We start from the raw sequence: 13,254 nt of genomic DNA on the forward strand, positions 1-13,254 counted from the left end.
TGGCTGTATTAAATTCATTACCAGCCAGAGAAACAGATTTTTGAATACTCCCTCAGCACAGATTGTGTTTTCATTCACATTAGGTTATAAATGACACTTTGATTGTCAGCTTCAGAGTCACATCCCAGGAGCTGGCAGCGATGCTCTGATACACTTGACTTCAGGTCCAACGGTGACATTGTTTCTTACTTCCTCTCCGTCTCTTGGAGATTTAAGAAGTAGAGGTCAAAAGGTCAGTGACCGGAAGGTAGCCAGTGGTGAATCCAGCACATCCGTGGAAAGAAGCATTTGGGGAAATTCAATGGAAAGCACTCTTCCCTCCATCAGCAAAAAAGGACGCCTCAGGAGGTTTGAAGGATGAGGAAAATCCTCCACAGCAAGACCACTTTTCTGCTTCGTTCTTCCATGACTGGCTAGCTGGAAGTGAAGTAAATGGACTGGATAATGGCTAACTTAACATGCTTCAGAATTCTGTTTTTCACTTGGTTACGCAACTTACCTTGTTTTGGGTCACTACGTGTAGTCTTACTCAAATGTACAGTAATAACTCAGTTAAACCTGCAATAACAGTTTTTTAGTTAGCAAACAGCAGCTTAAATACACATCAAACAGAAACAGAATTTGCATTCATTTGTTTCTGTGAATCTGGTGAATATTAGTCCAACATTAAATCGCTTTTTAGCGCTGCTTTGGTCTCCACCACCTCCTAAAGGAAATCTGTGAAATATCTCTTTAGCTGCTAAATGCTCCACTCTGTACAACAGCTAATTGCTAACTTCGTCTACCTAGTGCTTGGTGCTGGACAGGTAGTATACAGTGGGTTTATCGATGATTTTTTTGGGATAAAAAAACAAAAAAAAACATTTTGTATTACACCTATTCATTCGATCCATTATTAATATAAACCTTTTGAGTAGTGCAGCTTTAAGAACAACCGGAACCCTCAACCTGAAGCAGCTAAATGGATTTCAGCCATTGTTAATGTTTATTACTTACACCTGCAAAGAGGAACGTTTTGTTTATTACTCAACAGACCTTCCTCACAGCACACATTTTGATTTATAATGAGTTAAAATAGCTACTGTGAAAAGGGTATTTATGGCAATAAGGAGACAGATAAAGCTAAATACAATCTGTCTTTGAGGTTAGCCAAAATTTTGAATATAATAGTTATTATCAGCTGTCCAAACTTTCAGGGGTGGAGCTGCAAAAGGGGGAAATTAGTCAGTCCACTGAATCCTGTATTACACAGATGTCCAAGCAGAAATCACACACAGAAACTCTGGTAGAAGCTTGGAAATCAACCTTTATTGAATACTGTTTTTAAAAAAAAAAAAAAAAAGAAAAAAAAAAAGAAAGAAAAAAGAGTCATGTCAACCAACAAATAAAATCATATACAGTCGGGTCCAAAAGTCTGAGACCACTTTCCCATTCACATGGGAATGGAAAAGTGGTCTCAGACTTTTGGACCCAACTGTACGTCTTTCATATTTGCTTCAGTACTGCTGTTTATACATGTAAAAAAACACTGGTTAACATAATGCATCTCAACTCATCTTGGGATGACAGATCTGATAACAACTGTTTCCCTTTAAAGCACTGATCTTGCATCTTTATGGAATTTATACTGTAATTCTTTCTTGGGTATCAATCTTCTACTATGAGAACAAATTAGGAAAAGATGCACTGATGAAACCAAGGTAACAGTGTATTGCATCTCTAGACAAACTTTCACGTTAAAAATGTTTATTTCCAAAAATGAAATGCATTTTTCATTGACACTGTGTCATTAATAAAGCTCAACTGAGGTGATGAGATCTGCTTTGGTCTAGTTAGAGCTCCTGATCACTCAGCTCCATGAGAAGAGGGGAACAAAAAAAACAAACAAACCAAGGTGCAGTTTGATGGTGCAGCAAATTACAAAGTAAAACACCATAATTGTGTTTCTGAGTTGGGGATCTGGTTTACTTTTTTTTAAGGCACAATGAATTTCTTGGTAGTGCCACGTCAGAGGCAATACTGATTTACAAACAGTTGTGTTGGCCAAAGTTTTATGGATTCTGTTTTGTATGTTTTACTTTCAGTAAATGAAATGAAAAGCCTGTCAGCCTATCAGCTTCTACTATGCATTAGTTTACGAGCGAAGGCAGTGTCCATTGGAGTCTCTCAAGGTCATGCTACCAATCAGTAGGAATTAATTAAATGGAAGTGTACCAATTGAACACAACCAATGATATTACCACATTACACAGCTCTTTCTATGAATTTTCCAAGGAAATTGTTAAGAAATTATTCTGAACAGACTCCTAAAAAGAAAATGGAAATACAGTCAAGTTTGATGCTAGAAATTTCTTGGGACATACATGCTTATCTTGCTCAGATCTCATCTTGTTTACGGTTAATTTAGCAATGTATCACAATTAATTTGATAATTGTTACACGTAACACCTTATTATTAAAACTCCAGCAGGCTAATTAAAATTTCTTAAGCGAGATTAAAAGGCGTTTTTTTTTTTTTTTGTGAAAATGTGAATGTGGATTATACACATTTGTGAAGCAATGTACATATGGACCTTTCCCTTAGCTCAGCAGTGGAACCGCTTCTAAGACGCGGTGACTGATAACGAATGCATGTAGTAACACAACGGTACAGGGCATAACTGAATGACGTACATTAAAATGAAAGTATATAACAGAAAAAAAAGAAAAAATCAAAGAAGAAAATTCCAGAAGGCACTGGATATAAAAGGAATACCAACATTTTTCAACTGCTTTTCTACACCCTGAAGTCAAAATCTCATATTTCTGTTCTTTCTTGTTCATTTGTGGAGGATTGACTTTCCCTATTTTTCCCAATTTAGCATGAAGTTGCTAGCGGCGTCTTTTCGCCGGCTGGAAAAGAGCAATGAGGGCATAGTGCACACCAAGAGTCACTCAATTTTTGGTGTCCCCCCCCAATTTACACAGCATAAAATGTAACTGGATTACTTTGCTGTTCAATGTAGCTGAGGGGTTGAGAAATGCTGGTAAGACTTTTAACTGGCTAGCTGTTGTGTTTCTAAATTCTGCGCACAGTGTCCGTCTTGGTGGTTGGACACCTTGTCGATATTCAAGTACTCTCCTCTATTTCTCTCGGGGAGTAAAATAAATTAGATGCTCTTTGAACTGCCCTGCAGTTGCAATGTGACCTGCAATGTGACCGGTGATGATAAAATTGAAGACATAAAACACACATAATGGTATCAAAGTACAGTATCAGGATTGTGTATAAAAAAATGTGAGGAGAGACGTTAACCTGATTTCTGTTTGCTCGATTTCCATGTCCCAATGTTAACAAAAACAAATACATACTGTAGTTGCCCAGCAGTCTATGTGCGCAGATACCAAAACAAACAAAAAAAACAAAAAAAATATATATTGCTGTTATCTAAATTTAACTACATGAAAAGATGGTTAAGGACAATATCCAAAGCCTCAAAGACGTCAACCAACGTAGCATTCAAAATCGCATCTCAAAGTAAAAACATACCTTCCATATAACATCTGTACACTTCCCTGTCACTGAATGGTACAAAGACTGGACCACAAAATCATGTAACTGTATCATTTCTGCATTAAAGAGTTGGAATTTGTTGGGTTAGCATGTTGTTGGATGAAAGAAACGTCGCAAAAAGGTGAAGAAAAAATAATTCACTTAAACTCTGAGAGTTTCCCTCATGGGATTCATGAAATATATCTATCAAGAACAAAGGTCCAAAACTTAAATTTTTGACAAATCACATGTTTTTCTTTGTTACTTAACACCATTAACAACATGACTGATTTTGAAATTGCTTTGAAACCCAATTCCCAAAAAAAAAAAACCTCACAACAATGGAGTAATACGCCAATCTATTCTCTAACCTGGTTACTCAGATTTCCATGTACAACCTACTTTTCACCTTAATTCTCAATGGCATAACTCAGTAGTTGATATAAACAACAAAGAAATTTCATCCATTGCAGTATTCTTCTGTGGACTTCCTGTCCCAACATGCTTTGCTGTCCAGCAACAATCCTCCCTGATCTCACAAACGCCGACACAAAGTAAAATATTTCTCAGAATCACCCCATTCATTCACTCTGTATGGGACAGAGCGTTAAGTCAAACTGTTCGTCAAAATCATTTTTCTTGCTCATGAGCAAATGCTAATACCCTGTAGGAAATGACCACTCTTCACTTTGGCACTTGGGCATCGAGTTTAGTAAAAATTCAGTTTTCGTATCAAGTTTCTCTGATGTTATCATGCTATGTGGTAGCATGTGTGAAATAACTAAATTACCAGCTTTAGGTTTAACTTGACACTCTTTCCCATACAAGAAGAGGAGCACAGAATGGCTGGGATTCATAATCTTTGGCTTATAGCAGGAGTATCTTTGGCAGCGAGGACCACAGCCTTCAAACTGAAAGAACTGGTCAACAGAGCGTTAAGTCTGTGTATCAAAGCGGGTGCGTTTGGGGGTGGGGTAGGAGAGGGGTTTGTCTATGTGATTCAGGGGCGGAGGCTGGGCGGGGGACGCGATGGCGGTGGACAGGGTAGCCCCGGGGGCGTGCGGGATGGTGGCGGACCTGGGAGTACCTGGCCTGGTGGGGGTGATCTGGCAGGAGGGCTGCTGGAGGTGGGAGACGAGGAGGCGGTGCGGGTGACGGGGCGGTAGTCTGGTGGCGGCGGCGAGGGCGTGTCCATCGGGGTGCGAGGTGCGGCCTTGGCTGCTGCTGCTGCTGCTGCCGACTCGTCCTTCACTCTTGTGAAGTTGATGCAACGACCCTAAAGGAAAGGAAAGAGACATGTAAGATTTAAAAAAAAAAAAAAAAAAAAAAAATGGTAAAAAGATATTAGATTAATTTTTTTAGCCACTGTTCCACCACTGGTCCAAAAAGAAATGTCTGTCCCTGTAATTTTGTACAGATACATGGTGTCCAGATGTTGAACTCCAATGACTTGTGACTGGTCAAATTTTTTACTTCTATTTATAACCAAAATACCTGAAAAATGGACGTGCCCAATGTGTCTAGTGCATTTAATTACGAAATATTAAACTGTGAGTGTGGTAAACATTATACCTGCTAAACATCAGCGTCTTAGCATTGTCATTATGTTTCCATCCAACGTTTTGAATGTATTTTAAAATCTGCACATAGAAAAACACAAAAACATCACATCTGTGTGCAGCGATGAAGAGCATGTCATGTTCCTCAAATTTATGTTTTCATTATGTTTTCTATGTGGTTTTAGACTTCAGTGTGTTGCGCCCTCTTCTCCGACTGGAGAATTAGCACCACCAGCTGTTTTGTTTTGTTTTTTTTGTTGTTTTTTTTTGTTTTTGTTTTTTTTGCAGTTTCTGTAAATAATTAAATTTTAATGAAAATTTGTTGTACATTTGGTTGGAAACCTGACCAGTGATGGGTTTAAAGAAGGATTATAACAAAGAATAAAAGTTCAGACTATACACCAAAAATATAAAATTAATATGAATATGTATGTGATATTAGAAAGAAGAGTATATATATGCTTAATCTACAATGTATATGCACAATACAACAGCTGTCTTACATGAATGTAGAATCAGGCTAGAGTATGACATAGGATACACACACATATACCTTCAGGTGAAGACACACACGGGTCTCTAACCTGCAATACATTTGGGCTAAGAAGTGACATCAGTTGACCACATGGTCACGGTACAGTCACCACTCTTTGTCTCTCTGTGTGTGTGTGTGTGTGTGTGTGTGTGTGTGTGTGTGTGTGGCCAGCTGGTGTTCCAGATTACACTTAAATCCCCACTCTGACGCCCCCACTCCAAATTATCCCGGTTAGTCCAATGTTCTGTCCCGGCAACCGTGACTCGCCATGAGACCATATGGAAACATGGGGGAAGGATTGGGGTTAGAGGCTGGGACTGGTGTGTGTGTTTTTGGGTGACGGGTGGCAGGTGGTGGGTGGGTGGTGGTAAAAGGTTGCAGTTTATCTGGAACTTTATACCAGTGTAAGGGTGACTTATATTGTAAAACAAATGAATTTGTTCCAGCAGAAATCACATTTCACTCCTTAGCGTCTCGTAAAATATTACACTGACCGCAAACGTCAGCCAAGTTCATAGAGGTTGCCGTTGCCATAGCAACCCCGCCCGCTCCATAGTTGCATATGGTTGGCAGCCGGAGCGGAGTGAAGTAATGTTAATCTGCTAATAACCAGTATCAGTGATTGGAGCCATGGGACCATGGTTTTACAGAGTGGAAAATGAGAGAACAGGAATTGATGTCACTCATAAAGCTGTGTGGGATCAGTACAGCTCATTCCATCTTTCAAAAGCATTACGCATAATTTGTTGAACCCAGGTCTTTTTTTAAATTTCATTTATTTATTTATTTTTTACATTTTTCAAAAGGTTTTAACTTATTGAAATGTCTATAGAGAAAAGGCCCGATTGAAACACACAGGGGAGGGCCATGTTTTGGTTCTATCATGTTGAGATAGTTAGATAGTGAGATAGATAGAACTTAACTGAGGTAATTCTTCAATATCCTACACTAAACTTTTGCCCTCGTCTCCAGCAAACCATTCCTGCCCTCTTTTATTTAGCTGAACATCTCTGCATCTACCGCAGACTCCTCTCCAGCACTGATGTTGAACTTCAACTTTGTCTCTCAGCAGATCAGATGCAGACTAAAGCTACCAGAGAGGTTGGATGATTGAGATCTCAGAGAGCAATGCATCAGGAACTGAAATGCATACACGACATGGTATACATGATATAAGCAGAATGATGTCTCTGTCTCTAACACATGTATATAGTCACACTGAGGCAACATTTGGCAGGAAATCAATGAAAACAGTCCTGGAGGACACATTCCATTCATCCCGACTGGTAAATTAGCTGCTGAGAGCAGACGCAAAAAAGTTGAACAAACAGAGGGGAAAAAGGACAAGAATTTAGCAGCGACCTCCAGTTTCTGGTCTGTCGCCACTTATCCAGTCTGGCATTCCAAGACGTAGATGGAAAAAAAAAAGCCTGTGTGAGGATCCTCTCAAAATTCTTTAAAACAGTTTTCTTGCCTGAAGTGTACCCCTTCCTTTTTGCTTGTTTAATGTATTCTCTGAACTAGCACTGCACTTTGGCTTCAGCCCAGACAGGATTTAATGAGAGACAAATGAAAAGCTGGTTTGGGTAACAAGTTGAATCAGAGATATGTGTTGAAACACTTTGTAGTTCCACAAAACAGCTTGAAGTGCCAAAAATGAGAAGTTGCAGGGGAATGCCTTCCCCTGAATTTTAAGACGCTCTGTTGGGAATGTTTGCATGTTACACTATGGTAATAGGCCTCCTGATTTTTATTACACAGTAAGGGAGGTGAATAGCATAATGGCATGAAATTAAAATAAATGCATGAAAATGAGTGATGCATAAAATAACAGGAAAATAATATAAAAATGATTTTTTTGTGGCAAAATGTTTCACGTTCAGTTGTTTCCAGTTAACAGTAACAACAATACAGGACAAAACAGAGAAAAAACATTGGGAAATATGCTTCTTTGCCTCATTGCCAAAAGTTAGAAGAGAGCACTGACTTGACTCATGTCTGTACAATAAACATGAAGCTACTGTACTGCCAATAGATGGCTAACTTGGCTTAGTACAAAAACTGGAAACAGGGAAACATTTATCTCACTAATATACTTGTTATATCTTGTTTGTTTGATTTGTACAAAACCAGAAATGTAAAAACAATAAATTAATTAGTGAGTTTTAGAGGCGCTGGTAGTCCGTCTCGCTCTTTCCCCCTGTTTCCAGCCTTAGTGCTAAGCTAAGTTAGCCCTCTGGAAGAGGCTTCATATTTAGCATACAGACATTAAAGTGCTAATCATCTTTTATGTGAGAAAAAGTGGCAGGTTTAAAACTAAACAGATACGGTTGAATTACATGTGCATGTTTTGTGCACTGTATATATATATTTTTTTAACCCTGCTTCGCTTCATGTACATTGTTCTGTTAGCGGCCAGCTGTGGTTTGAATCGCCGAACATTTTCCTGGATTAAAGAAAGCCACACTCTTTGGTGATCTCCTCCACTGTCTGCAGTCTTACCAAGGTCATAAAATTGTCTAGGCTTGGGCAAAGTGTGTGTGTGTGTGTGTGTGTGTGTGTGTGTGTGTGTGTGTGTGTGTGTGTGTGTGTGTGTATGTATATGTTAGTGCGTGTGTGAGACATGGTCAGTTGGTCGATGGAGACAGCCTTGGCAGTCGTCTGACTTAGGTATTACCTCATGTCCTTTAGCCAGCTAAATGCTTCCCTGGGGAGGATTGTATTTATATGAGAGAGAGAGAGAGAGAGACTGTGGACTAGCTCTACCTCATACTGTATACTCTGACGTCAGTGTAATGATTGTGGTTTGGTGACACACACGCTCATAATGGCTAACTCCTGTCTCGAATTTAGATAACTTCTTCTAGCGGCCTTAACTCTGGTGAATTATGTGGTTATGTATGTATACATATATACAGTATGCATACACACACGCACACACACACACACACACACACACACACACACGCTCAGCCACTCTGCTCAACATCATAGTACTGTGCAGAGCCTATGCTAAGCAAACAAGAAGAGGGGTTACTGGGTTCATTGCTGGGAAAGAGGAAAGTGTGTTTATGTGTGTGTGTGTGTGTTTATGTGTTTGTGTGTATGTGTGGTCAGTAAAGTAAATGAACACTACAGCAGAGGAGATCCATTTTCTATTAATGCGGCTGGATTCATCTGGAAGAACTAACTACATTACTGTCATTAACCCAGGTGCTGAAGTCATGAGTCGCTTGTGTTAAAGTTAAAGTCAAGTGATTTTATCAATTCAAGAAATTGTCAGATTGAGTCTTGCCTTGAGTCTTGAGAACAACTGACATGACTCATGTCCATTAAAATAAGGTAATAAACATGACAAACAAGCCACCCGTGTAAAATGCTTCATTTCCTGTGTGGGAAGAGATTATTACCAGTACAGAGCTAACTCACAGGGAGTGTTTCAGACAGGAAATGGGAATGGTTTAATGACCTGGATATGGGCTGAATTGGTGTTGCATTAGCTGTCATTTATTAGAAAATGTTTGTTTTTTTGGGCCATTTGGCCTTTATTTGAATGACAGTGAGAGAGACAGGGAAGTTGGGGGGTGGCATGCAGCAAAGGGCCACAGGTCGGACTCGAACCCCGGAAATGATAATAAATCATTATGGTAATGATAAATAAATAAATGGTACGTACTCTACCAGGTGAACCACCGGGGCATCTTCATTATAATGAAATACCTTTGAGTACAGGGTAAATGTACTTGCTAAAACAGACTCATGACTTTGCTGCACAGTCGGGCATTCAGCTGTTGTTGTGGCGATCGGCAATGAGAAACGCACCTTGGTGACAGAATGACCAATCAAGAATCCAGACTGGACTCAAAGGTCTGTTCGGGGTGAGACCGCCACAGGAAAGTTAACACCAAACAGCCTCTCAGGTGACACTTAAAGCAAGGAAAGAGGTGCCCACTCTTTCCCCTGTGAAATACAGAAATGAACCGACCCGCTGGTCTAGGAGATGTTTCTTTCATAACAAACCGCAAATGACTTGAGGAGGCGACATCATTTCAGTGGAAAGAGACACACGATTTCTTCTAGAAAATAAGCATTGCGTCATGCACAGCTTACGTATGCGGCCATTGCTAAAAGCGTCTTTGGGGGAAGAGAAATTTGTTGAGGAAGGAAATCAAATCCCAAATCTTTTTTTTTTTTTTTATCTGACTGCCAGTTTGCTTTGGTAAAGATCTAAAAAAGCTAATGGTGACTTTTTTTTTTGTCTCATTTGATTCGGGGATTGCTGAAAGCATATCTGGCGGCAAATCCTGCGTCTATACCTGCTCGCGGTGCCAAGAAAACACTCTTAAATGTGGAATTCCCGTTAAAAAAGATCATCGGAAAATTTTCTGCTAATAAGGCATGGTTTTAACTAGCGCTCAGGACGGGACCTGATCAGCAGGAGAGTCGGCTGTGGAGAGGAGCAAGAATAGAAAAAGGTGTGGGGAAAATGTGCCCAGTTATTTACATTTGATTCACATATTGTTGCATGTGAATTGCATGTAGAACACGGAAGTCCTGCAGTTTATGTTTACCATGCACCACTAAATTTCTCGTTTTAGTGAGTCTCATTTAGACTCACTAAAACAAAGGTGGAAATAGTTATAAAGAATCACCAGAACACATTTTGACATTAAAACTGAATTTGCTAAATGTGTCAGGGAGATTTAAAGCCCTCAAGAGCTTCTAAACTCAGTGAACTTCCATCTTCTCTCCACATTCAACCCAAACCCTTATCTGGGGCATCTTGATACATGAGGCTGTGGGAATTAAAACTAAAACATGTGGCTGATCTTAGAAGAGATAATTTTTACCATCTTACACGCACGAACACATCAGAAAACATAAGGATGTGTCTGAGTGTGAGCTGCGGTTCTGCTTTCTATCCGATTTATAGCGTCTAATGTGAAGCAGGTGTGAAACTGAGGTTGGCTCAATGGGATGGACTCGGGCCAGCTGAGGTGTTAGCCGGCACAGGAACACCAGGAGTGAGGGGAAACAGGGGAAAAGATGGAGGAGGGGAGGACAGGATGAGTAATCCATACAGATGACTGAAACATTTTCAGACTGTAGATACACCGGGGTTGTTTTAAAACTGAGCCAGTTTGGAGCTTAATAATGGGTTTTTTTTGGTCAATCAGACATATTTTTCTCACTCTGGAGAGGGTTTTATCACAGGTGTGAGTGTATATAAATGAAAACATTTTCTGAAACTTGATTCATCATAAATAACTAAACCAAAACAAAACCTCAAAACTGAGCAGCTCCAGCACGGAGGGACGAGGAACAAGCTTCGGCTTTCTCTATATGTTAAAGTGATGCACATGGGTAAATACAGAATTTTTTAAGCCTTTACAAAACCAAAAAAGTGTTTGTTTATTTGCATTAAAATAAGCTGCAAGCTGTTGTCTGGCTAACTAGCTTCCTACTGTACAGTGAGCTGGTTTATATGGTTTATATGTTTGTATGAAGCATTTTATACCACATTATTTTTGGGGTGTACAGGTTAAAAGAAATCCTTTAGCGTAGCACATTCGCTGTGTAGACGCTGGTCGTAGATGCTACTAACATTAGCATCTCTGTCCTGCCCTTTACTTGACTTCAAGAGTGAAACATACTGTAATTATGAGCAGTGAGTCTAACCTCTGGAGAAAGGAAGAGTGAAGGAAAGGAAGAAGAGGGTGGTGCTGCTGTGGGTCACTGCAGGTATAAAACACTACAGGAGGGAGGAATTGCAGGCATAACAAATGTGAAACAGAAGAAGCGAATGAGAGCGGGCGTGGGTGATAGCATCTCATAAAATGAAAAAATTTCCCACAGTACACCGCTGAGGTACTCACATGATCCCCGGGCTGGGGTCTCATCAGAGAGACCTGGTCATACCCGCGGCGAAACAGAGCCCAGATAGCGTCCAGTTTACCCTGAACAGGACAGAAGAAAGAGACAGGTTCAACAGCTGGTCACATCTGGACGTCAAACTCTTCCACACCACAATCCATAACTTCATACAATCCTATTTATGCTGATTATACAGTATCAGCGAACATTTGGTCTGTGGTTCTCGGTGAACGCCAAACGTCCGCAGGTTTTAACCCCAAACAAACACAACATACGCTGATTTGACTGATTAGTTCCTTCCTCTCTGACTGAAACACTTTAATCATGATTAGTCACTACGGTTACATCAAGACTCATGGTTATATTTTGGTGCATTTCTCATTAACCTAATACACAAACGCCTGAACCTTTTTCATTCCCTATAAGTTAGCGTCTGTTTCCACAAATAAAGTTTTTCCTTTTCACAAAAAATACGACGATCAGCGTGGGATAAAAAACAAATGAAAGACTTAGCAACTTGGCAGGAGCTTACTTCTAATACACAGGAAATAAATGTTGATCCCAGTAATAACAGTAATAAGAAATCCAGGGTACATGTAGTTCAGCGAGAACTGTATGAAGATAAGACTGAACATTTAACTTTTGACTGAGCTGCAGGACAAAAGCCACAAATCTGTTGAATTAAATGGATTAAAGGGGAGAATCCTCCTTCCTCACATAACGGGTAAGGTACAGTGTTCCTGTAGACTTAAACTGATTTTAAAATCATACACTAAGGTGTAGCAATGCAGAGCTGCACAAAGACCAACCACAACCCAACACACAGAGACTGGTCAGTGTATAAATTCACCTTTTTTTTTTTTTTTCTTCGAGTGTAAAATTTCACTGTGAATCACTGCAGTGCTGTCTGTAGAGCTGTGGCATGTTAAAATAAAGTTGCAAGGTCGCAGTGTAAGTACAGATAACAGTGCTGCTACTGTATAAAGGGCCAGTGTTGCTACACAGAGCTGTATTGAAGAACAAACAGCACTGACGCCAGGTCTACTAACGTCTGACTGTCTGCAGTAAATGTTGTATCACTAGTTATGTGTGAACATTGATAGTTGTTGAATTTTGTGCTTATGCAGCAAATGATACATAAACATGGTTGGATTAGGCTTTATTTCTCCCTGCTGTCTTGAGAAAACTTGTGGTGCTTTCCATGTTTTAACTTCAGCTGGAGGAGGAGAACATTTTGCCACCCTCAGTAATTTGAAACTTGGTGGGCAAGAGCTTAAAAAAAAGAAAAGAAAAAAGTACAGTGGTCAAACTGTAAACAAGGCAGATTTTGAGTCCCTGAAAAGCTGGTATTTTGTTTCAGGACGGCAAAGGATGCATTTACAGTATGTGCGTGTTCTTCTCTAGATTGTCTGCCTGCAGTATGTAGGTCAGTTAATGCTGTTATATTATTGTCTGCTGGTCCTGAGGGAAACCAAGGCTGTATTTACCCGGATGGGTGTGTACCACTTCCGGCTCTGAGGCGGCTTCTTGCTGTGAGGTTTCTTAGGTTTGGGCTCGAAGGGTTCGTACTCCTGCTCCGGCATTTTCACCACAGCATTCTTCGGCTTCTCCAGCTTTGCCCCCTCCTCGGTCGAACCCTTTCCTCCCCAGCGCACCTACAGACGGCAGACGAAGCGTGAATATACATACAAAATAGAGGCAGTGATTGATGTCTAAACTAGTGTAACTCCATCAGCTTTATGGTTTGTCGATTT

The 13,254-nt window shown here is 40.1% G+C and overlaps 1 protein-coding gene across 1 annotated transcript in view; it reads right to left on the minus strand.

Moving 5' to 3' along the window:
- Positions 1 to 1,286: 1,286 nt before the first annotated feature.
- The window catches only part of antxr1c (ANTXR cell adhesion molecule 1c), a 37,887-nt gene continuing 25,919 nt past the window's right edge, over positions 1,287 to 13,254 (minus strand). The window contains exons 16-18 of the mRNA XM_023395579.2: positions 12,988 to 13,155; positions 11,503 to 11,583; positions 1,287 to 4,808 (exon numbers count right to left, since the gene is read on the minus strand). Coding sequence (XP_023251347.1) covers positions 4,533 to 4,808; positions 11,503 to 11,583; positions 12,988 to 13,155 — 525 coding nt within the window. The 3' untranslated portion in view covers positions 1,287 to 4,532. The remainder of the gene's footprint in view (positions 4,809 to 11,502; positions 11,584 to 12,987; positions 13,156 to 13,254) is intronic.

Source organism: Seriola lalandi, unplaced genomic scaffold (assembly GCF_002814215.2).
Source record: "Seriola lalandi dorsalis isolate HSWRI2012SDOR001 ecotype SW California unplaced genomic scaffold, Sedor1 jcf7180002054965, whole genome shotgun sequence".
Classification (NCBI taxonomy): domain Eukaryota; kingdom Metazoa; phylum Chordata; class Actinopteri; order Carangiformes; family Carangidae; genus Seriola; species Seriola lalandi.